Source organism: Argiope bruennichi, chromosome 1 (genome assembly GCF_947563725.1).
Source record: "Argiope bruennichi chromosome 1, qqArgBrue1.1, whole genome shotgun sequence".
Lineage (NCBI taxonomy): Eukaryota > Metazoa > Arthropoda > Arachnida > Araneae > Araneidae > Argiope > Argiope bruennichi.
This window is the reverse complement of record NC_079151.1, coordinates 69,787,457-69,814,581: the sequence shown is the minus strand read 5'-3', so window position 1 is coordinate 69,814,581 and position 27,125 is coordinate 69,787,457. Positions and strand designations below refer to the sequence as shown.

Here is a 27,125-nt window from a genome sequence, read left to right as displayed (position 1 = left end):
TGATTCAAAAATCTATGATATTCAATTAAATTAATTCAAGAATATATTCTAAATTAATACAAATCAAATTTTAGATTCCTATTAAATCACAAATCACAGTCAAATCAAAAATCTATGACAAATCAATAGATTGTTGTATATTCATATTCTACATTCACTGATAAAACATTAACCTTTGATTCAAAAATCTAATATAAACAATAAAGTAGGTCCATGCTTATATTATGGTCCATGCTTATATTATGGTCCATGCTTATTAATTTAAATTTTGGATTCACGATAAAACATAAACTGATGTTTCAAAAAATTTGGAACAAGTAATCGAGTTAACTTACGATTATTCTCTGCACTAATTCAAGTTTTAGCAGAAATCGTTGATTCAAAATTCTATGGCAATCAATACAATTGTTTCATATTACTAATGCTCTGCATCCACTGATAAAATACAAAACCATCAATTAAAAAATCTGCGACCAATCAATACAATTATTTAATACTTATGCTCTATACTACTTAAAATTGAATTATTGTATTGATTTTTCATAATGATGAGTACAAATATTTTATTGTTTGGAATACAACAAAATATTTAAATCTCGTTATTGAACTTCCGTGTCAAAAATCTTCATAAATCAAACTTTTTTTTTCAGAAATCTTCATTTTTAATAGAAAAAAAAGGCAGTTTTTATACATTGAATGAAATTTCTAGTTCTATACAAAGAATGCTGCATAAAAAAAATTGTGTTTATCTACTGAATACAGAAAGGCAAAAACCATTTTCTTCCGTAGGAAGAAATATAGACCGAATAACAAAAATAAAACTGTTTTTATTCTTATCGCCACAGAAATCCTCGAAAAAATAAGAGTCATTTACAGAAAGACAATAAAATTCATCTATGAGTGATTGTCATTTCTTTTAAGCTTCTGTTTTATGAATCCTTCCACTGTCTTCAAACGAGAATTTTATTTTAAATTCCCTGCAGCTTTAGATTTCATATAGGCAGTAAGATCTTTAACAGGAAATCTTTAAGTCTAAAAATAATCCCAGCTTTATGAAAAACGCAGAAAACGGAGGCAGAATATGTACACGGCACAAAAAAATGTAAAATTTGGATAAATATAATATCAACCATTTTAAAATTCATTATGTGTACGCTTTTTAAATAAATTTCTGCAATAGTTTCACTTTTTATGTCTTCTTTAGCCCGAAAAGAATTAACCATGCATAGTTGTTGTTGTATTTTATAGAAAATTGTGAAAATGTTATAATACGTGTTTCTGAAAATAAAAATATCTATACATAAAAATTTCTAAATTTGTGCATTATGACTGTTATTATTAATTTTTTATTATATATTTTTATAATAAAATAGAGATATCCTCATTATAAATCTTATAGCACGTTGCTGCCGCAGAAGAAATATCATTTAAAATTTGTAATAGCTATCTTGTTTAATTAGAAATGATAGAAAAAAATGATAATTCATTTTCTTGTCGACAATGAATACATTTATTGAAATTGGATCATATACAAAGGAGAAGTATAAATAATATTTATTCTATTATTTTTTTTTTTACTTTATCTATAACAATTGTATTATGCCTATAACCTTCGCGTAAGTACAAGCAATAAGTTGGCGAAGTTTTATCGCAATCGGGTGCAGGTACGGCAACGCATAAAATACGAATAAAGAATCATTTTTGTATATTAGATTAAACCAACGAATCAGAATGCAAATTTGTTAGGATAAACTCGCATGTATGAACAAACTTTTTACTATCAGTTTACGAACAATAGCATGCGAAAAAACATAATGATGTTGTTGTTTTGTAAGATCGTTAGAGAAAATATTTTGTAAATATATTAATTTATTTATGTTAGTCGTTTTATAAATGGCTATATTATTTAATTTTTGGAAAAATTACCAATTAACCAAATTGGAGAAATTACTAACTTCATTTTTGATGTTCTTTATATTAGTTCTCAGGATTTGTTTAAACTATTTAGCATCATTTTGAATTTACAGAATGATTTAGAAATCTAGCATCTTTAAAAGATAATAATTCACAAATGAACAAAAATAGAAAGATGGCACTTCATCGAAAAAGATCGTAAAGAAACCAGATTTTTTTTCTAATTAAACTTAAATTTATTGACAATACAGTTTTTAAACTACCAGATGCATCTGCAATGAGTGAAAAGAGGCGTTAATGAAGATCATACAAAGAGTTAGGTAACGACTTTTGCATTTTTATATCCTCTTCCAATCAGAATACAATTGTCAGTCGCGTTTGTTCTTTTCCCCAAGAACATTTCTATTACTCATGTTCTGTAGTATCATCAGAATTTCGATAGATGTCAAAAGAAAAGAGATCTCCCCTTCCTCCCGGGAAAAGCCCTAGTGGATATAAGAAGGGGTGTAGGTGTTGAGTAGTAGACGTAAGATGTCACGAATGAATGATCAGGATAGTGCCCTGAAGATCAATAAAGTAGAAGGTTATGAGATTATGGGAAAGGGGTGGCTTTAAGAACAACGTGTTGATTCTAAATAATTAATGTTTATATCTAACATTCATATTATACTCTGTGAAATACAAATAAAAAATGTACAGAGAAATCATTTGTTTATTGCCTGGTAAAATTTAACGTGATTAACAATACCGACATTATCAAGTTCGCAAATTAAAAGATTTGCTTAATGCTATGAAAATTAGTTCTTCATCTAACAGCTGATATCCTCAATGAAGGATATTACATAATATTTCTTATACAAAATGTTATCCTTTGTAAAGTCTCGCCTTGATAATTGCAGAACCATGTTTAATTAAGACTACTTAATTTAAATTCCTCATTTTCTTAATTAAATTTCTCATTTTCATAGTTCATGTTTTTAATGATTAAAGACTTATAAGTGGAAGAGTAACGATCAGAACAGTCTTTTCTATTATAGTAACAAAGAATTGAAATACAAATCATTCATTCTAATCGAAAAGGTGTAGCAAAGCATGAATTCATGATAAAATATTACATGATGGGGTGCAGCTGATGCCAATGACTGCAAATCTTACTGAAATAAAAGCAAGCAAGATGATTCAAAAGTTCATTTACATGTTTTGTTTCAGTATCTACTATCATGTTTAGCATTTACTGCTCAGAATAGGTTATAATTTAAATGTTTATTTTTGTCATACCTATTTTTCTTTCTGGCAACTTTTACTTCAGTTACGATCTTGTCTTTAACATAAATTTATGCTTCTTTTTTCTTATTCATGTAGAATTCACTCTCCGAACATTTTTATTTACTTCTAAGTACTATTGCATACTTAAGCAGCGTTCACTTTACACCAATTATTGCGGCCCAATAAAAAGCCATGCTTACCTCAAGAAGATCACCTGACACCTATGGGATGGGAAATAGTTTTTTCCGACAACGCTGTCTCAACTGTTCACATTAGAATAATACAGGGGCAATACACAAAGACAATTACTGTGTGCAACAGCTGGCTTCGTATGAGCATCTTCATTCTAAGAATTATTTTCAATGTTCGGCTTGTAAGCTTGATTTTGATATACGGAATGCGCAAAAATTTTTACTTGTAAATATTGAGTTTCGAGAATTATTGCCAATAATCCTGAGAGCCACTGTTATTTGACTATTAATTTAAGGAATTATATTCATTATTTTTACGAATACATTCAGATTTTCGTTACTAGGCGAATTACATTCGTATTTGAAATTTCCTCACATAAACTTTCATTAATAGGAATGCTCATTAACTGAATTTTACAGGAATCAAGAACTGTGCATTACACCAAGAAAATTGACTTCCACATTTGAATACAACTCCCAGTCGAGTTTCATTTCGATGCTAAGCATGTGTAATTATGAATTATAAGGTCTCAGAATAGAAATGTCTTTCCATGTGTTAAGACCCTCTTGGGGAATTTCAGATTAGCATTTCTGTAACTCTTTGTTTTCAGTGGCCTTAATTGAGACGGTCGACATATCCTGGAAGTCAAAGCTAAACTTTATTATAATGTTTATCATAATAGAAATTTTTCGAGTTTTTTTAAAGAATATAAAAAATTAAATAACATTCGTTAAGATTTCTTCTCTAGGCTGGCAGTACTTAAACAATGGTAATGGTAACTTAAAAACAATCTCTAGTTATTCGCCAAGGGTGACAAATCGCGCCAACAATCTAAAGTTTGCAATCAAGTAAATCATCCTAAATATCTATTAGAAAAAAAAGGAAAAAAAAAAACTTATTTTAGGGTTGCTATAAAAATTGTTGAGTGAATTATAAGCAAACCAATAATCGCCCTATTTGGCGAGTACTCTCCAAATGTGGCGATTTTTCTTTAGTCATTGAACATTATTTTTAAGTCGAGTTTGATTGTTGACTGATGCATAATTTAGAAACGAATTTCTAACCGTAATAAGAATGATTACTGAATATTTCTCTTGTTTTCTCCAAGTTTAAATAAAAATGGGTCATTTTTCCTTGAAAACTCCTTCAAAAACATAAATAGGAACTTAATAAGACTTCTATGCCAGGTAACACCTAAGAAAACCAAGTTCAACTTGGCCAACGAAAGATGCCACTGTTTACATTTAATATGAATTCTTAATATATGGGCTCGGAGTTGATGCTCTAAATCAAATAAAATCTGTGCCATCACAACTTCATATATAATAAAAATTTAATAATTTATTAATATTAAAAATGTTTCTTTCAATTTAAGGGAAAAATTGAACATATATCCAGAAGATATTCAATATATTTTACCAAATAATAATAGTATTCATAATGAAACATTTTTTACACTTATACACCTTATTTTAATACAGAATCTATTTTATGCATATTAATAAAATTAATATTGGAAATGATTATGATCCGATTTTTGTAAAGCATTTACTTTATTTTATTGGATTTACTAAAGACATTTGTGTTACTTTACGAGTGGATATATATTGAAATCTCTTTACTATCGAAAATTGACTAGATTTACAATAGTCCTATGTATTTTTAAGAAATCAATCCATTTTAATTTTAAATAGTAAGTTAAATTTTATATTAATTACGTAATATTAAATTTTATTATAAATTTAATCAATTTATAATTTAATTAATTAATTAATTAAAAATATAATTAAATTTATTATAAAATAATACAATTTAAATTTATATTATAATTATCTTTTATCATTTTATTTATTATGATAAGTATATAATATTTTTTAAAATTTTCTATGTTTTTTAATTAAAAATAATCAATTACATTTTATAATTAATTTTATAATCAAAATAATTATTAAATTATATAACGCGTTCTTCCATGTCTATCTTCCTAAAGAATTGCGAAATTATTTTAAGATTTTATTTGAATACAAAAAATAACCATATTAGTCTTAAACCATCCAAGCATGTAGGTGGTTTTTAAATGAAAAAGAAAGTATACTATTGTTGGAAGTTAAGAACAGAAGTATTTGCGGAAAAACATCATTAGGAAACCATATCTTTTAACAAACACCGAAAAGGTTTCTTCCATTCGTCTTTCCCAACAAAAAATATTAGAACATGTCTTTCACTAAGCAGAGGAGAATCTTAGAAATGCAATTTTTATGTTACCAGTTCTTTGCAACACGTTTCTTACTGTATGCATCCCAAAATGAGTCACATTTGTTACATCGGAAGATATCTCGCAATGCAAAAGTAAGCCGAGAGAGAAAAAATATTTTGTAGATTTTTCTCAACAATGATTTTATATGCATAATGCGCGCTCTGTCTATGGAAAAAAAGGGTTCATGTTTCTCTGCATTTCTTTACATTGTTCGTATCTTTTCGAAAGCAGCATACAAAGAGGTCTATGAAAGAGTGAGAAAAGGAATAAAAATGACGTAGAACTGACCCTTGGATGTATCGCGCATTTTAATACAGAATATAATTTTTTTTTCACTTGAATTGAAATATATCACCAATAAATGTTATTTGATTTTTACTTTGTAACATATACAATATTTTTTTCTTTGCATTTCAGCTTAATTGCATTATTCTTGAAATATTTAAGAACAATACATTCAGATGCGCGTGTTTGTTTGTGCGTACGTGTGTGCATGTGCATGTAATTATATCTCTTAATCTAATTTAAATCCTTATTAATTTCTTAATTTTTAATTTAGCCAGTATTAAATACGTTCTGAAAAGTCTTTTATTTTCTAATCCAATTCATACTTTTTATTTATTTAATTAATTCTACACGCGATCTCTAAAACTGCTGGTCCCAGCATTTTCTCATACTGGGAATGAAGGGTTAAAAATCCTTAATGCTTATAACATTTTTTTAAAGATATCTAAAATTCCCGTTTCTAAATCGACACTTGTCAAAGAAATCCCTATCAAAAACACACAGTAAAATTAATGAAGGGAAAATTTTGCTTTATTTTGATCTTGTGTCGCGATGTGGACTGACGTATTTTCTACCACTTATTCTTTTTATGAAAGTTATGCCACCTGTGATAAAATAAATCGAAATTAAAATTTCAAAAGTTTCTTCTATTCGGCTTTGTAACTGCTAATACATGTTTACAATTTTAACATTTTTAACAAAACATACAATTTTAGAAATATTTAAAATACAGAAAAAATTTTCACTAATTTTTAAAATTTTCTTCTTAAAATTAAACTAAATTTAAAAATTTTCTTAAACTTTTTAACAAAATTTCTTAAAATAAAAAATAAAAAACTTTTCTTAAATTTTCACACGTTTCATTTTTTGCTAAAAATGGAGATTCAGCCATTTTGCAAAACCTTTCTATCTAATAAAGTCTTCTATTTTTAAGAATAATGTTTTGATTTGTTTGTTTTTATATTCATGGTTTTATATAATTTTTGTTTTGTTTTTATATATGTATAGGTAAATGTTAATACATTTCTTTACCACTCATATATAAAATTTAATCCAGTGTTATTGAAAACAATTGCATTCATTATTAATGCTATAGTTATAAAATACTATAACAAATAGCCCTATGTATTCTTTAAAATAATTATCTATTAACTATCGAAAACACAAGATCTACCACCATACCACGGCAGCTGACTTAAACGATACAGTATTAATAAATACAAAACTAAGCCCACGAAGTAAAATTTTAAACATTAAATGCAACCAAATTGGTAAAAGATTATTTCACGCATGTTAGATTAAAAGCAAAAGGAAGGCAGTGGCGGCTTATTCACAAATTCTTTATTTTGAGCATAATAAAAGGCACAGAAAGCCTCGAAAACGTTCGCTTTCCAAAACTGTTATTCATATCTAAGATTCCATTTTCATATGAATACTCTCGAACTGTATCTTTTATATCTTAGCAAGATACCCAAAGTAGAGTCAATTTTCTCCTGACAATGGACTCAAAAGTTGCGAGGAAAATCGATCGTTTAATTCACGAAAGGATTTGCGATTTACAAAAAAGGGGATTAAAATTTACATATAAATAGGCTCGTTGTGAATTGAGAACGATGCTAGAGACTTTTAATGGAACAGGAAATTGTTTTGAAAGTTTTAATGACATATTCCCGGAGGATTACCTTTATTTTCGTTCGGAGTCTTCTTAAGAACTACTTCCATATCATCGTTTGTTTCGATAGCTACTGTTCTGTAAATCTGATTTGCGCAAATGAAATTTCAGAAGCGAAGGGTAGTTGATGATTAAATGAATATGGATATAATAGAGAATAATCGTCATTGCGATTCGTTTCGAAATTAACTTTAAAGTCTTAAGCGAGTTTGCATATGTAAGTAATTGGCATTTCTACATTCCTGGGCTTATCAAACATACTTAAGAGATTATGGCGTCTCAAATAGACGCCAAATGAAATTGAATTGAAAATTAGTTCTTTGGAGGAAACTCTCGAATCTACAGAATATTAGAATCGCATTCAAAACCAACTTTCATACTCTAAATGTTCTTATAAATAATTTGCCTCGTTATGCATAAAATGTCAAAATATACAAAATATCAGATTCTACGTGCTAACGAATAACCAATAACATTGTTCCTTGCTCCTTGACACTAAGCATTAGCAATATATAGGGTGTTCATTAATTATTGTCGGGGTTTCCGTACCTCATAACTTTCGAATAAAAAATATTACGCAAAAACCGATTACGTATTCGTAAATTACAACTCAAAGAATTTTATTAATGATATTAAAGTGTAAAGCTTGCACAATTTGCACTTTGTAGGCATTCAGCTGAAGGTGATTATGTATTCGTAAATTCGCTGAACAAATTTTGACTTTTGATAATCGTGCGGGTTCTCCGAGCCCCATATTCTACAGTTATGTTTATCATTTTTTCTGACACATGTAAAGTGTATTCGTCACTGAAGAACCATTTCCGAAGGTAATTTTCATCATCCTCAATTCGAGTCAAAATTTGTTCAGCGAATTTACGAATACATAATCGCCTTCAGCTGAATGCTTACAAAGTGCAAATTGTGCAAGCTTTACACTTTAATATCATTAATAAAATTCTTTGAGTTATAATTTACGAATACGTAATCGGTTTTTGCGTAATATTTTTTATTCGAAAGTTATGAGGTACGGAAACCCCGACAATAATTAATGAACACCCTATATAGTGTTTTGCTAGGATACAATAATCGCAGTTTGATTGGTGCCCTGTAGACAGTGGTCTTTACCATCATGATAATCAGCCTAAAGAAGATCGCGAAATTAAAAACGAATAAATTTTATATATACGCCAAATACAAAATTGGCCTGCAGCATAATCGTTCAGCATGAGTGGTAATAGTTCTTGGTGTCCAAAGCACTGACAGAACATGTTTCATTCGAATTTGTCAGTCTCATAATTAATTAAATTCCATGTCATCTTCATCAAGTGTTGAGCAGTTTTATGCATTTGTTTAGAAAGTAACTTTAGGAGATTTATTTTATTTCAACGAACGAAGTAACGAACTAAATTTTATATAGACATCAAATGCAAAATTAACGAGCAGCATAATTATTCAACATGGGCAGTAATAGTTCTTGGTGTCCATAGCATCGACAGGACATATTTGAATTCGAATCTGAGAGACTCATATTATGATCCATTAAATTCCCTGCCATCTTCATCAAATATTGAGCAGTTAGGATTTGAATGAAATGCAACTAGTCAGGAACAGCAAATGCATATTTAGACTTGCTTAGAAAACAACTTTAGGAGCTTTATTTTACTTCAACAAAAGAAGTAACGAATTAAATTTGATATGGACACCAAATGCAAAATTGACATGCAGCATAATCATTCAACATAGGTGGTAACAGCTCTTGGTGTCCATAACATCGACAAGATATTTTTTTTGTCGAACCTGAGAAACTCACATGCCATTAAATTCCATATCATCTTCATCAAATATTGAGCAGCTTAAAACTTGAATTAAATGCAACTATTTAAGAACAGTAAATGCATATATAGATCTGACTTAGAAAATAACTTTACAAGCTTATTTTCTTTTGTTTTTCAACATTTTATAAGTAGCATGATTTTTTTCTTTTTGTACTTTCTAAAGATGCCCCTTAAAATAAGAAAATTGATGAATGGAATTTCATGAACCATCCTTCCAAATTTAGAATGACTTCAAACAAAACCATTTTGATATCTTTTTAATCCGGATTCAGTAAAATAAAGCTTTATTTTATTTCAACTTTCTACAGTAAAAAAGTGTAAATTAATAGGAAGGAAAATTCCTCTACATTCTAAATTTTATACACGAAGCTCAGAATAAATAATCTTTATTTAATAAACTGTATTTTTATTTTTCTAATTTTTATCTCTTATTTCATCTAAATAGTACTTCTTTTAGTTTGTTGATTGTATCAATTAGTCAAGTTCTTCCAAGATCAAATAATCATAAACCAAACTTAACTTCTGTTCTGTACTTTCTCGTATATGTAGCAAATACAAAAAGAAAATATTGTAATAACCAAAACATTTAAACTCCATTTTGATTACTTTCTTGTATTCCAGAACATTCTGGGTCCCCACCCCACCCCACAAAAAAAAAAAAATGGAATTATATTTGCCGCTATTTCTGCCTATGAACGCAATAACTCAAACAAGCTTTGAACTAAACGTATAAAATTTGGTTTACAGTTTTTATAAAAAATTTGTATATTTTTATCAAATTTTGAGTGAATCCCATTCAGAGGAATATTTTCGGTTTTCCAAGTATAAGTGATATACGCTAAACGTAAAGAGCTAGAATATAAAATCTGGTCGACAGATTTAATATTTAAATTGTAGAATCACATCAAAAGTGGAACCAAGCACGTCAAAAGTTAATCCTTTACTGGTCTGTACTTTTTTCAAGCATTTAAACGTGATAATTCAAAAAATACAATGATTTAAATAAATAAAATTTGGTACGTAATATGTTGACTACAATTATAGAAATTTTTTAATATAATTTGTTGACGACAATTGTAGTTCTATATTAAATGTTGGTTTCAGACGGTCACAAGAAAGGTATCCAAAATATATATTCGATCTTCAGATATTTTTGTATTAACCGTATGCTAAGAATTAATCAGCAACAAATATCCAGATTCAGTAAATGGGTTAAATTCACGTAAACGATCAATATTTCATAACTCTTGTACTCTGATAATTAATACCGGTTTCTTTATTATATAATATAAAGCATTGAACTCCTATGTATAGGACTCTGAATATAAAAATCTGAGCACTCGAAGCATTCACGGTCTTGTTCAAGGGCTGCAATTTTATTTGAGGGGGGGGGGAGGATAAAACCTTTTTTAAAGAGTATGCAAGAAAATTTCAAGGAGACCAATCCCGGTGGATTCAATCAATTCTTATTGCAGTTTCTTATTTCAATTTCTTATTGCAGTTTCAACATCACCAGGAATAAAATAAGATATTCCATGGCAATGTACAATGATATCATATCATCTATATATTCGTAACACGTCTTCTGATCAACGAGTTTAAAATCTCTGTAAAGCATCTCGATTCGTGAATCAACTCAGTTAAATTATATCATTCACATAACCATAACATTCGGCCCTCCAATAAAGTCATTTCAAGAGATGCCATAATCGTATGACAAATGTAACTGCATACGTCATCTAAATATGTAGCTAAATTATTCACTTTATGATACAGTGAGCAAACGTCTGTTATTTAGTATCTTGTGGTGTATTATGAATCTGTGTTTAACTTTTGGTAAAAGTTTTGAGTGAGAAATTTTAATCTGATTTTTAAAGTAACTATTATACAAAGGCATTTTTTCATTTAAAAATTCTGAATTATTAAAAGCATGAAAGAAACGTGAGAATTAGAAAGGAAGCTTTCAAATGTAAATCATGCTGTTTAGCGTATTCTTTTAAGCATAAACTTTTCAAAGTGCGTTGGCATATTATATTGTGTATATTATATCTATATATATATATCTTAATTTAATTTAAGTGTTAATTAATTTCCACATTTTTATCTTAATTTAGTCCGTATTAACTTCATTCTAAAATGTTCTCTTATTTTCTGATCCAATTTCCACTTTTTTATTTAATTAATTCAACACGCGCTTTATATAACTGCTTATTTCTGCATTTCCTCATGCTCCAAGTGAAAAGGAAAAAAATCCTTAATGCTTACCACATTCTTTTAAAGATACCTAAATTCCACTATTCTAAGACTACACTTGTCAAAGAAATACTATCAAAATCTCATTGTAAAAACAATTGAAAGGAAAATTTCGGTCTCTTTCGCTCTTCTGCTCTTGTGTCACGATGTAGACCGACTTATTTCTTACCACTTATATTTGTACATAATTTTTGCATCCCGGGATGGAATAAAACGAAGTTAAAAATCAAAAGTGTCTGCAATTGCTTAAAAATATTTTTACATACATGTAACTTTATTATATAAATATTTGTTGTTAAAAATTATACAATAACCAAATAACTGATGTAAGTAAAATTAACCAAATATGTAATATTTTTTTGAAAAAAGTTCATTAACTAATATTAATGTTTATAATTAATAATAAACATGAGTGAAAAAAGTCTAATAAATATGTTAAATAGAAACAAACAAAAAATTCAAAACTTAAATAAAATATTATTACAACCTCTAACTTTAAAAAAATGGATAGTCAAAGAAAAAAAGATATACAGACAAAGAAAACGTAAGCACGTAATGAAATTTTATGTTTAAAAATAAGCACTTTTTAAGCACCTTTAGACAAAAATAAGAACCGACATTAACATAAAATTTCTTGAAAATACAACAATGTATAATGAATGAATAAACTAGGGTGGTAGAAAAGTAAATAATCAATTTCAGAAAATATAAACACAAAATATTATCAATAATTGATTAATATTTTTCACTAACATCGAAACTAAATTATTTAAATTGTATTTTTATGTAAGGTTCATTTGAAAAATCTTATTTTATTAAACACTTTTATTGCATCTCTAAAAGTATTTTATGGCACTGCAGTTGTTTATAATAAGAAAAAACATTAATATTTCAATTCTTTCAAGAAAATAGTACAAACATAATAAGCAAATAAATTTTGGATATAAAAAATCACGCCAATTTTATTAAATATGAAAATAAAATTTTATTTCCTTTTCTTAAGAATTTTTTTCAAAATCTTTCAATTTTCTCGCTAAAAGCTTTTTTTAGTTTCTTAGATATTGTTTGGAAACAAATCTCTGATCTATTGAACAAGTACATTAGTTAAATATTTATTTAATTTCAGCAATTTTCTTTTCTACAAGGAATTTTATTTTCCGTAAAGACATCAATAAATCAGATTTCTAACTTACTTTATTCCATTTGCAGGTATTTTCTTTAGCCATTTGTTACTTCAAAAACATGAGATATTTTAAATAGGCTGGTGCTAATGGTATTCTCAATCCTTAGATAATATTTACTGTTTGGATTCCACCAGACGTGGTCATAGATTATGTTTTTGTGAATATATATATTATATGTTGTCATAGATTATATTACATGTTGTGAAATATGATATTTCATTCCAATTTCCCATATCAATATTTTTATCAACACTGAATCCTCTTATATTAAATTCTTGTTCAGGAGAAATAATGAAAACAATTTTCGAAACTCTCTACGGGTTTATAAATTTGTTGTCTTCAAATAAAGAATAAAAAAACTCGCGTTCTCTCATTTTCCTGGCATTAAAATTCTCGGAATTGAGTAAAGAGGATTTAACTATTATTTATATTCTCCATGAAATAAATCTATGCACGTGGGAATTGCAGCACACCGATTTTCATAAATTTATCCTTTCTAATGTAAGAAGAAAGCAGAACATATTTCATTTTTTTCACTTACTAGTTTCATCTGCAAAAGCTAAATTTTTTCACTAGTCCACGGTTTATTGAAGATCTATTCATCATACATTCTAACAATTTTAGAACAAGCTTCTAGCATTCATGTTTGAAAAACATATAAATTTATCTGATATTTCTTTTATGAAATATAAGTTTTTCAATAATTTGTTCCCTCTTAAGACCTGCACTTACATTACCAATTAGGGAACATGATGCATTACAAAAAAAAATCAAACTGGCATTAGCTATTTAGAGAAAAAATAATTTCAAGATTTAATTTAACGAACGTGCTGTTGCATGAATACATAAAGTTATTCCCGCAAAAACTGATTTTTCACCCTGTCTAAACAAGCAAGAGCAGGTGAAAGAAAAATATTTTTCCCCTATGATATCAGCAGTTCCCTAAACTGAGATAAAACTTTTTCATGAGCTCCCAGATTCATTGGGATTCTTTTAGATATGAAAGATTAAAATACCATAACACCCTTTTAGAAAGAAAAATAAGCATTTGGGACGAAAAAAAACACTTTTAAGGCCCTCATAAAATTAACAATAAGCATTTTTTAATGATTTTTAACGACGCTATGTATCTTGATAAAGCAAAAAATTGACTTTTACTTCAAAATGGAAATGATGGAAAAATGGTTCTGAACGCTGCAGTAGCTATGGCAAGGTTCATTTCACTTCCCAAATTTGATATGGAAAGACACATTTAGCAATTGATTCTAAATTTAACCCATTAATATAGAAAAAAGAAAACTATCTCCAATCTAAACGTCACTCATTCTGAAATAATTCCTTTTCTATTATAATGACAAATTAACATTGCCCTTTCTCCCAAAAGTACCAGGTACTGGTCAATCCCCTATTGTACGGACGTTAATTAAGGGCTAGTATCTAGGCAGCGCAGGTTCCTTCTACGCGTCATCAGGCACCCTGGACTTGTGGTCAAGTTGCAGTAGAAATTCATGGCACATACCTCTGCCCCTTATTCTCTCCAGAACAAGGGTGAACTCGTGCTGGGTTCCCGGGAAATCAATAGTGAGCAAGACATGCTCCTCACGTAGTCTTCGACGAGGGGTCAGCTCCTTCAACAGGATCCCGACGTCAGAAGGAGGATCGGGAGACAGCGTAGACTGCATTTTCACGCTCAGTTCTGCAAAAGAAAAAAGAACATAAGGGACATTAGGAATGGGAATGTACGTTTGAAAGGAAGACAATTAAGATCAAAAAGCTCATCATAGTTCCTTTTGATGGGTTTTTTTTCTTCGAAATTTTCCATTTGATTATGGTGGGAAAAGTTTTTTTTTTTTTTTTTTCTTCTCACAAACGGTGTCCCAAATTGTGTCTTAGAAAATATAATAATTTTTGAATGCGCAATGTACCACAAAAGAATTGTTCTGTGATACTTGTCAAATGACTACAGCTTTAGTAGGCAACATAACTCGTAAAGTTTTGCTTTAATGATCGAAAACTTTTTAATATTGATCGTCTAATAAAAAGTGTTTTAGGATATACAAAATTTTATTCGTTGCCGAATTTTTTTATTGGTATCCCAAAATTTTCAGAAAAAGCATAATATACATTAAAACTTTTTATTAAAAACCCAAAATTTTCAGAAAAAGCATAAAGTACGTTAATACTTTTAATTGATATCCCAAAATTTTTATAGAAAGCCTAAATTACATTAAAACGTCTTATTGATATCATATAATTGACCCTCCGACAAGCCCGAAGGCACACGGAAAAAATAACTAAATGTCCGGACCGCCGCAACAGCAGCACTGGTGGGAACTGTGGTTGAGACCTAAGGGCTATCACCGGTCACAGTACAACCCTTCCCTAAGGAAGTACGTTCCATCATCGATGGGAGGAGCCAGACCCCCACCTTTTCGTGTATCCCCAGGGTGGTGAGAACCAACCACCATGCCGGGAGCTACTCATCCTCATTTCGAAGTGCCCCCCTGGGGGGGAAATTTTTATTGATATCCCAAAATTTTCATAAAATGTTTCAATTACATTAACACTTTTTATTGATATTCCAAAAATTTGCTTGCTGCAATGGTTCATTTTTACGATTCAAGACCTTTCATTCGTTAAAATATTCTATCAGCGTGCTTTTTTTTAAGAAAATAAGCTGAAGAATAGGAAAAATATATTTATTTTAATCATAGATAATTAAAACATATATTGAAATGTATATCACAGATAGGAATAATAGCATAATCTCTTCATATACAACAACACTAGAGTTAAAGGAGAAAATACGTTCACAAGCAAATATACGTTCGAAAGAATAATAACACATTTTTGGAAGATTTCACTGCATTTTCAAGTAATAATAATAAAGCATTAACTGAAAAATCCTTAAATATTTTTCCCATTTTATATTATATCTCATCTTAAGCAGCAGAACCTTCGTGAAAATGCAGTTACCATATCAAAAAACATTTACTTTCCTACTGCATTTCTTTAGAAAATAGCAATGTAATTGCACGCGAACACGGAACAAGTTTTCCCAAATATGCAGAATTCAAATTATTATTCATTATAAATTTTGGGCTGTATTCCATCAATAGTTGAGAAACATAATCCCTCATACATCAAAAGTTTCTGGATATTAATTCTTCTCCTCGTGAGGGAAACAAGATTAATGATCTAAATCCGATACCGTACATACGAAGAAAAAAAAGTTCTTTTGCTTCGGTGAAAGTTCCATTCTTTGTTTATCATAAATACTTTGCTTTTTCCGATTGAAGTAAAATGGATTATCCCTTTCCTTCGAAAAATCTGCTTTCACTTCTTTTGATTTTGTTCCCCTGCACAGATTCCGAAAGAAATTTGAAGAAAAAAAATCACCACCACCACCCCCCAAAAAAAAGGAAGAAAGAGACCAAACAGTCGAAAAGGGCGGGAAAATGAATAGCTTCTGTGTGCATAGGATTTGCTAAGAATCTTAATTATCATCTATGATTCGATTTGCAGATGTTAAGAGGCTTCGGATTTGGTGAACCTTCTCAACATTTCTATTTTTTTTTTCATTCCTTTATTCCTTTCTGAGAGTTGTTTATCTTCGTATTGAATATATATTCTATTTTTTCTGTTGCTGATTAAGTTTACGAATCCGATTCGCTTCTTTCGAGTTTGTGCATACAGCGAAAGAGTGAAAAAAAATATATATTCTTTAATGGAATCAGAATCCAAACATACCGAAAAGTCCTTTTAATTACGGTTATTTAAACTTTTTTAAAGCAAAAGGGATAATATGCATTGAATAGTTGAGATTTGAAAGCGAGCTGAGTTCTGAGATTCTGGGATGCTAGCTCATATCATGCGTTTAAATTAAATTTATCTTCTTTTTTTTTTTCAAACGCTGAATAGCAAGATAGATGGATGATACAAATCTCTGCTATGAAACTGCAGAACACACATTTCATTCTCGAGTTTCTTAAGCGACTTATTTGTTTCACATGCATGGCTTCATTTATCATTTCGTTGCATTTTCTCTAAGCCTCTTTCAAAGTAAATTCTGTTATTTCTTTAAGATGATTTAAAAAATAATATCTATGTGTGTATTTATATTATTTTGTTCGATTCAAATATTAATTAATAGTAGCAAGCTCTGACAAAAATAGAGTTTTAATTTCAATGATAATAATAATAATTATTATCATTGAAATTAAAGCGTATATATATATATATATATATATATATATATACACGCTCGTTTCGTCTTAGTCCTGCCAAATTCGAATGACTGTTGTGATTAAATATTTCATTCATACTATATAGAGTGCTGACTACACCGAATCCTCGTTTTTGTTATTTCAGAAACCTAGAATCTTTTGAGACCAGAGATCATAATACAGTCATTTAGTACAGTAGAGGTCATTTCTTCCTACGGCCTCCGTATTTATTTGACGATTTTCAGATTTTCCAAGCCCGCCAAGAAAATGGATTAACTTAATGATTTGCAGATAATGTTAATTTTGGTTAATCGTAAGTTTTTTTTCTTTTTTTTTTGTGATTTATCTCAGAAGTTGTAAAAATAAACAAGTACTGAGTACTGAAATCACTTTCGAGTTGCATATGAACTGAGATAGAGATACCAGCATTTTCGAATTTTTCATGATTGATAAATTACTGAAAGACAAAGTATATGGAACTGATTTAAATGATAATGAAGATGTTATTTCCCTTTCCTTTAAATACGCAATTAACTCCAATAAGAAACTTCGAAATTATTTTTAAAAAAAACATAAATGAAAAAACATTCAATGAATTTAATTCGGTTTTTAATGCTGTACTTAATACAGCTGCCAAACAACGGCTGAAGATTTTTTGGTACTTACGTATTAACGCCACTGCAGCTACATATTTGGCGTTTTTTGAGCTAATGCGCCAATAAAGAGCAATCCTGTTGTTCGCACACAACACTTAAAAACCGCCAAATCTGTAGCTGAGGTGGACGTTAATACGCAAGTACCGATTTTTTTTTTAACAAAACTCTTATTTGTAAACACATAAATCATATAAAATAAGAAAATCATTCGTCCCCAAATATGCAATAAATTCTGGATTATAATTCTATGATCTACAGATTATAAATAATATTTTTTTGCATCTGATGTTAACTTGCAATATGCGCAAAATTTCATATATTCTGAGTTTTCAAAAGTATGTAAAAAACAACAAGTAAATTTATAATTTTCAAAATCAATTTCTGAAACAGAGAAAATTAAATTTGTAGTTACTTCATTATAGAAGATCATGGCATCGAGTATCTCTTTGCAAATCATTTAAATTACTTACATTCACAAAATATGCAGATACAAAGATAAATATCTCTTTTACTTTCTAATTATCAACATTTTTTTTTTTTTTGGCGAGAAGTCGTGTACACGTTACAACGAGCACAAGCACATACACACAAGCACAATTCGGCTTAAATTGTCTAGTGTTCAAGCCTTCTCACTACAGGTGGCGCTGATCTCGGACAAAACGAATTTTTCAATTTGAATGTACACTAGAGCAGTGACTCAGAAAACTACAACATGGCAAAATGAACACTTAAATTCAACTGTAGTTGAAAAAGTAGTTTTGTAACAGAGAATAAATAAATGAAAAATTTTTAAATGCTATCCCTCCTGCCGGATCATATCTTCAAAACTGAAATAGAGCAGGCTCTATTTTCCAATATGATTCTAAATGAATTTCAAATCATAAAATCCCAATTTGGATTAATTAGTTAATTCAAATTTAAATTTATTTAAAATTAATTAAATTTCAAATTTAAGATAATTAAGTCACTTTCAAAGTTAAGATAATTGAGCTAACAGATAAAAGTATTAAGTGTAGATGAAAAAAATCACTTTTGAAATGCAAAATAAACAGAATATTTAAGCAAAGAACTATTTTTATATTTATATAAACTTTACATTATTTAGCTGAATTAAAAAGGGAAACTTTTTGTCTTTCTACTATTTATATTGCAAGACGTTTTATCAATATTCAAAATAAAAATAATTAATTATTTTTAATGAAAAAAAACTCTTACTTTACATAAAAATTTTCTTTTTAAAGTATTTAAATCTCAAACGTTATAAGAGAAACGACTTTTAAAAAATGTAGATTAAATTAAAAAGAGAAATTAAAATATTTGCAGTCATTTTGAAATAGTAAAATATTTCATTTTCAGAAATTTATTCGTTTGCATTTATTATTTTTTGTCTCAAAACCGAAATTAATTATCTTTTCATCATGCCATTAGAAAAATACATTTATGCATGGTGATATAACTTTTATTTTTAATAATTCTACTAGAATATCAAAGTAAAATAAGTTTTTTCTCACCTTTTCGTGACCTAACTAATATTATTTTAGACAAAAAAAATTAAAAGAATAAAATTTTAATGAAATCCACTATCTCGTTTGCATCATGTGTCATTATATTTAATAAAAAAGTGAAAATTTTAGTTTTATAAAATTTTAAATCATTCCTTTTTTTTTCTCCTTTGATATTACTTCTATTCGACGAGTTTTGCAGAAATGTGATATCAGAATTTATTTACGTTTTTATTATATATAGCAGCAATAACTTTTTTTTACCCCAAATGCATTTCTTATCAATATTTATTTTGAAAAATAATTAGAATTTCATGTATTCGAAATCAACATAAATTTCTTTATTGTAAAGAATATCAAACGATCTTAAACAAATCAACCATTTTGCCAAGAGAATTTCATTTTATAATTGATCATAATTATTTTAAAAGTTATTATTTTGATTTTTGTTATTTTTGAGCAATTATTGCTTTTGAACTTTTATTCCGTATTTTTATTTTATTTTTAGAAAGAAAAATTATTTAAAACAGTTTTACTAAAGACATTATATAATAAATAGGATCCTGAGGAAACAGATAAATTACTAATGATTAAAAAGAAGAAGAAATTTGACTTGTCAACTAGAACGATTTTAATTACGATTTTATTGTGTAAGCAATTTTAATTTTTTTATCTAATTATAAAATGAGATAAAAAAATTTATTTTAATATCTAGAGATGTAATTCTAATTTGTATAGAGAAAAAAAATCATATCAGTTTTGAAAAATTCTGTAGTGATATAATTATTCATTTGTTCTCTAATTAAAAGTCGCTTATAGCAACAATAAAAATAAATGAGTTCAGAAATTGGATGAGGCAATTTGCTTGCTTATTTATTTTATGAGAAATACTTACGATTTTCAGAAAGAGTTTTTTTTAATACAAATATTTGCTGCTAAAGAAGCTTCATTTATCTCGATTACCAAAACAATCAAATTCTAGTATGGTTAATCATTTAATTAAAATAACTAATTTTTCTTTGCTTGCATAAAATGAAAGAAAAAAAAACTATAAAAGATCTTGTTTAAAGATTATAAAATATATTCGACTGCATAAGAACAACATAAGTGCTATTTTATAAAAATTTTATAAATCCATATTTAAGTGTTATATTGGGAAAAAATAATAAGAAAATAGTAAAATTTAAAGACGCTTCATTAAATATATGGAAATAATGTACGATTTTTTCCGTAACATATTGTAATAGATGCTAATTCTAGCCATTATCATATTACAAAACAAAAATATTTTACCTATATGTTAATTTTTATATATTTTCATTTTATTTTCGTATTTACTCATTTTACCGTTTAAACCGTTATTTTCTTTTCTGTATTGATTTGTTGTATTATCGCTAATAAAGTAAATAGGCATATCTTCTAGGTGAAACAAGGCCATATTTTTCAGCCTTTCCATAAATTTATATACCCGATATATATATAATTATGGTGTCCTGGTGTTCAGAGCGTCTTCAAAGCGGCGCACGCGTCATCCCTAAACTCAGCCAATAATAAGCTGTCCGATTCCTGCTGGCAGGGCCCTGTAAACTTCAGTCATGTAAAAAACGTTCGTAAATGTAAAACGTCCCAGCTTTTCCTAGGGTTCTTCATTTAATTCAATTGTTATGATACTGAGTGTAATTCTTGATGTACAATCCATCTGTTTAAATTTCATCTGAACCGGACTTTGCACTAGGGCCCGTGAGAGATATTTGAGTAATTCGTTTAGTAGAGGTCTGTTTTTCGAACCATTTAGAGTTACATGTTTCACCGTCATGAATACCAAATTTTTATTATATACTGTATATATTTATATACTAAAATTTGTATACCTTTGTTATACCCAATCACCAACTCCTTTATTTTTCAATCCTACCTTACAAAACACATTTCTTTATTATTTTCAATGTTACGTAAATAAATATTTTAAATTCTTTCGTAAAAAATTCCGCTTGGTAAAATTATTAAATCAAATTTTAAAATAAAATAATTTTAAAGATTGGCGGGTACTTTTTTTTATGTGTTTGGAGAAAATTCTCTTTGCATTTTTCACGTTCCCCTCTTTTTCTACCTCAAAAATTCAAGATGACAAATTATACTTCAAGCACATTCATAAATAAAATTACTAAACTGAACTATCATTTAATTTTTTTTAGTTAAAACCTAACAGATGCCAAACAAATACCGATCAAATTTCATTTAAGAAAAATAAGCGATATCCGGTATCCGCGAATTTTCCAAGATCCATTTATCAATCTGTTTATCTGGCTGAACTATAAATCACTTGTAACAGATTTTCAAATAGTTTTGAAGTCACACCGAGGCTGTTTTTCCTTAGGTGTAGTTTGCCTTTTGCCGTTAGTTGAGGAACATCAATATTTCAGTCACCTATCAGAAAATGTGTTTTTTCCTTGAAAAATGATCAGTTCAACGAATTCTCTCAATATTGAATATTTCTACTTGTAAGAAAAGCCGGATGCCGATACCATCGGTGCTTTTAATAAAAGAATTAATCCGATGTTATAAAATAACTTGAAATGCTGATATTCATTTTCTTTGATTTCCCTGGAAGTTATTTAGCATTTCTAACTTTCGATATTTTTTCAATTATAAGAGTGGAAAAAGAATTAGATTGTATTCGATATGAAGAGTTATAAATCGATTTTTGATACAGCTTTCTAAAAAGTATTTGTTATTCAAAGAATTGAAAGACAAGTAAAATATATTTTTATCGTTAAAGATTTGATTTATTTTAATATGAATCATATATAAGGTGAGTATTGTTTATAGTTAAAGTGTACTAAAAATTGAAGCTTTAAATAATGCTCTAGTGTTTTTACACTAGAACTGCTGATGTTAAATATATACATAATTTTACCACACCTGTTAACCACCACACCTTTATGGATTTACATCTCGACAAAAGTAATAAAAAATACTCACCTTCTAGAAAAAGTGATAATATTTATAAAATTGGGTAATATTTCTCTTCTTTCCAAAAAAAATTATTACAATACCTTATGAGGACAATATCTTTATGAAACTATTATTACAAAAACTTAGGGTATTTTCAAGAAATTTATTTAGGAATTTTTTTGTTCATTTAACACAGAACGTTATTTCTTGCAATTACAATAGTCATCATCCGTAAAATTACTTTTAATAAATAAAATTCTAGAGAGCTAGAAGCAATCAAAAACTGTTAATGATACTGAAAGAAAATAAATTAGTAAATCGAGAAGACTTTCATGTAAAACCTTTGCAGGTTATTAAAAAACTTAATTAAAAAATGTTCGTTTATATGCATGATTTGTTCGTAAAAGGGAAATCTTTTATTATAGAACATGTGTGTTTTAATTATCGTAGAAATGTTTAAAAATATACGAAAAAGATATTCAATTTGAGTTCATTCAAAGTGAGAATGAAATTTTGTATTTGGACAATACAACAAATTTTTAGATCTCTATCAGATTTTAAACGAAATCCATTAGAAATATGTCTCTCCGAGTAAAAGTGAATATGATAGTTAAAAAAGAGCCAAATAGGTAATTTGGTACACATATTTAGTCTCTAAAATGCAAACGTGTGTCAAATTTTGAACAAAATCCGTCAAAGGGTTAAATGTATGTACGCCTATATTTTCGAGTACAGATCTACGCAATAATTCAAAAATTGCAATTATTTAAATAAATGAAGTTTGGAATGCGATCTTTTGATAACAATTGTAGCTCTTCGTTAAATTTTCGTTTCAAATCGTTTGAAAAATGGCTTTCAAACTACATATTCAATTGTCAGGTACCTCTATATGAACAGCATACCAAGCATTAAAAAAATCACATGTTACTTTCAGTAAAAATGGTAGATGATGTCATATATTGTAAATAAGGCAAGGCAGCCACAGCCTTATCCATAATTATATCCAAATTTATTCCACATATTTATAAGAAAATATGCGAGAAAGTTTTCGGGACATCCATCTCACTGATTCACTTATAGGGGGGGTAGTATCTTCTTGTTACGATATATATAGCAAAGAAATTGCTCAAAGCTTCTGCATGCCATTATTTTTCGGATTTGAAGAGTTGTTAGACTCATTAAGAAAGGATTTTTCAAAATGTTAGCACGAATTTTGCTTAAATATTATTTAAATTCAAACCCATTCCTTCAATGCCTTCGGGGCGCATTATTCATGAAACGCTTCTTCTGCACTATTTCAACCCTTTAAAGGGCCATTTTTTTCTAGTCATATTATGTTAAAATATTTTGAGGCTTGAAATTAGAAAAAGAAAAGGGATTCATTTAGCTTATTAGATACATTTAATTTGATTCATTAATTAATTTGGTGAATTAATAATTAAGTACAAATCAAGACACATCATTTTGTGTGAGAAAAAGAACTGAAGTATCTTAGTTTCTGTTTTACTAAAAAAATTTGCCAGGACTTATGCCAACCTATATAATTTCATACAAAGATGGATAAATTTGGTGGGAAGCATACTTCCCACGGCCCTAGAAAAGGTAAAATTCAAATTAATTTTACAATGACAACAATTAATTTTGTACAATTCCTTACCTAAATCGTTTTTTAAAGTAACTTTAAGAATATTTTACAGCATTTTTTTTGTTTAGTTACATATATGCATTGCTACGATATGCTATATACTTTTATAAGAATGGTACAAAATTATAAATACAAGATTTAAAAAAATTACGTTAAGATACATGAAACCTAAAACATTATTTTGCTATTATGTTCCATATTAAAAATCTGAATGACCATCAATTTTTTTTTTCTCGATTATATGTAGCTTCCTTTCATGTAGCTGAAATATAAATTTCAACTATAGGAGTTGTTACAGTCTATATCTTCTCTCAGAATATTGCAGAATGATAAAAACAAGCTCATGTCCATTTTGAAGAAGACAGGAAGAGAAACTCCACTTCTAAAAGGAAAGCCAGAAAACCATATTTGTCTCAAATTAAGCCAATGGAAAGAAATTTCAGCTACTTCTTGAAAATGGATGTCGCACTCGAAGAGAGAAAACAAACATTTTTGAAATTTCAGGGACATTATTTTAGGTTGAATGAGCCACAAGTGAGTGCTGTATTTATGTGTCTTAGATGATTTTTATCAAAATACATTTAGGTTCAAAACTAAAAATATTGCATTTTTGTGAATTAAAAAAATAATTTAAGCCAAATTTGTCAGTTCTCATAAAAAGGAAATATTAAATTCCCAAAATATTTCTTTAAAAGAGTCTCTTTTTATATTAATGTTTAAATGAAAAATGACTAGAATAACAAGTATCAAACTAAATAGAAATGTAACATACTATGATATTTTATAGAGAAATCAATCATCATTTAAATGTGTGTGTGTTTGTGTGCGTGCGCATGTTATTAGCGATGTATGAAATGCCTGTATTCTATATAAAATGCACATTTTTAGGCAAAACATGAAATATATTTTTAAAAATAATATACTTTTCGTAGGCATAGGCATTCGATAAGATGGCAAATGCTGACTAAACAAAGTATGAAAAGAAGGTCTTAATAACAATTTTATTTAAAAAATGTTCATCGTATAAAAAATGTAAACTTTATTTTAAAAGATTATAAATTAATATTAGCAAAAGTCTTTCATTCAAAATAAACAAAGGAAACTTAAAGTTGTTCAAACAAAGTTTATGATTTCCAAAAAAGATAAACAAAATAAAATAAAATATAAACCCACTTCTAGTAAACCTATTTGTTATATCAATAATTTCATTTTCATTTGTACTTCATTTTATTTCGTATAAAGAATAATTATTAATGTATGGCATATTCATCCACTTTGTCATTTTTCATTACATAAAACTCCTAAGAAATGTATGAAATAATAAATGTGTAATCCTTTGCTTAAAAATGCTTTGGCAAATAATAAAATGCCTAATTTCTATTTTTGTTGGTTAGCAAATACGTTAATCCAATTTCCAATACATAAAATAAACAAGAAAATTCTTCATGCTAAATACAATGTAGTTTAGAAAATATTACAATAGAAAGTTAATTTTATTTTTGTTTTTTTTTATTTTAAAGAGGTATTTTGATTTTCGGATCGATGGCTTAATAAAGATGTCAGAAGTTTATTTTTAAAGCCTAATTTATGTCCGCTAACACACACAAAACTCATGAAAATTCGAGGAATTGCTAAGTCAACAATTAGCACCTCAAATTAGAAAGCATTTCCTTAAAAATTTCAAATAAGCATCCTTCTTTAATTTTTAGTTTACTTTCTCTATTAGTCCAACCCCCCGGGGGGGCACCTCGAATTGAGGATGAGATGCTTCCGGCATGGTGGTTGGATCTCGCCACCCTGGAGGGTACACTAATAGGTGGGACAGCTGACTTCTCCCATCGATGACGGGACGTACTTCCTTCGGGAAGGGTTGTACGTGGCTGGTGACGGCCCTTAAGACTCAACCACAGTTCCCGCCAATGTTGCTGTTGCGGCGGTCCGGTCATTCAGTTTTCATGGTTTAAATCCGTGTGCCTTCGTAGTGGGTCGGAGAGTTAGATGGCTGACTTCTCTATTAGTCCCACTGGGGACACTTCAAAAATGTAGATGGGAAGCTTCCGGTATGGTGGGTGGTTCTCGACACCCTGATGGGTACAGAAAAATGAAGAGGGTGCCTACCACTCATCGATGACGTGACGTACCTCACATGGGAAAGGCTGTACCGTGGCCGGTGATGGCCTTTGGGATTCAACCGCAGTTCCCGCCAGTGTAGCGTCGCGGTCGTCCGATTATTCAGTTTTATCCGTGTGTCTCATGGCGGGGAAGTGTAGTCATTTTGAGAATACTTTCTCATTATTTATGGATTTTATTTATTATATTATTATTTATGCATTACTTATGGACTGTATTTTCTATAATTTTATGTTCATGACGAATAGAGTGGTTAAATAATGCTCTAATTATTATTTCAATTTGAATAACAAGTATATAACCAAAAAATTAAATCGAGACGACGCATCTTAGAAAAGTTTATGGATAATGGAAAAAAAAACCGAAATTAAAATGCCAAACCATTGGTTATTGCTTCATATTATATAGAACAGTTTTTAAATGGACATTTTTTTAAAGAAAATTTAACGAAAATTCAATTTAAAAAAATCACTACTTAAATTAAGACAACTGAAAAATGTTATGTTAGAGAAAAAATGCCTTATAAAAATTCGCAAAACAATTAAAAATAAAACTCCGGAAAAGTTAATTTATATTAATAATTTCAACAAAATTGAGTTTTTATAGCGAATATAACTTGAATAATTAATAGTTTTTTAAAAATTGCATTTCACCATACTTTTTTGAAATTCAAGAAAGAAGACATTAAAAATAAGATTTGTTTTCTCAAAATTTATAAAAACATGCAAACTCCTTTTTTAAATCACATCTAGGTGTCAAAAGTAATTGAATTTTTGATGCAACAACGAAGTTCACTTATTATTTTAAAAATGAACTAGCATATTATTAGAAAAGTTTGTTTCGAAGCGCTTTAAAGAAGTAAAAAACAATAAATTGGCTAAAAATAATCACCAAACTTCTTTTATTTTTAAAAAATTGTTTAATTATTTTAGAAACTAAAAGTGAAATAATTAATATTTGAAAAGATATCTTAAACTTATTTGTGCACGTTCTATCTTATTAAATTTATGCAAAAAAATAGAGCAGTTAATTAGAGTGTTATTGATTTTTAATTAAAAATATGCACATCGTGAATGCAATTTAAATTTATTTTAAGAAATTTTGATGCAAATAGCTCATATATACATTTAAAATGCTACTGAAAAATGCTATA

At 28.4% G+C, this 27,125-nt stretch overlaps 1 protein-coding gene across 1 annotated transcript in view; it reads right to left on the bottom strand.

Annotated features, from left to right (window-relative positions):
• The window catches only part of LOC129959701 (cartilage oligomeric matrix protein-like), a 594,738-nt gene that overhangs the window by 473,232 nt on the left and 94,381 nt on the right, over positions 1 to 27,125 (bottom strand). The window contains exon 2 of the mRNA XM_056072616.1: positions 14,378 to 14,554. Coding sequence (XP_055928591.1) covers positions 14,378 to 14,554 — 177 coding nt within the window. The remainder of the gene's footprint in view (positions 1 to 14,377; positions 14,555 to 27,125) is intronic.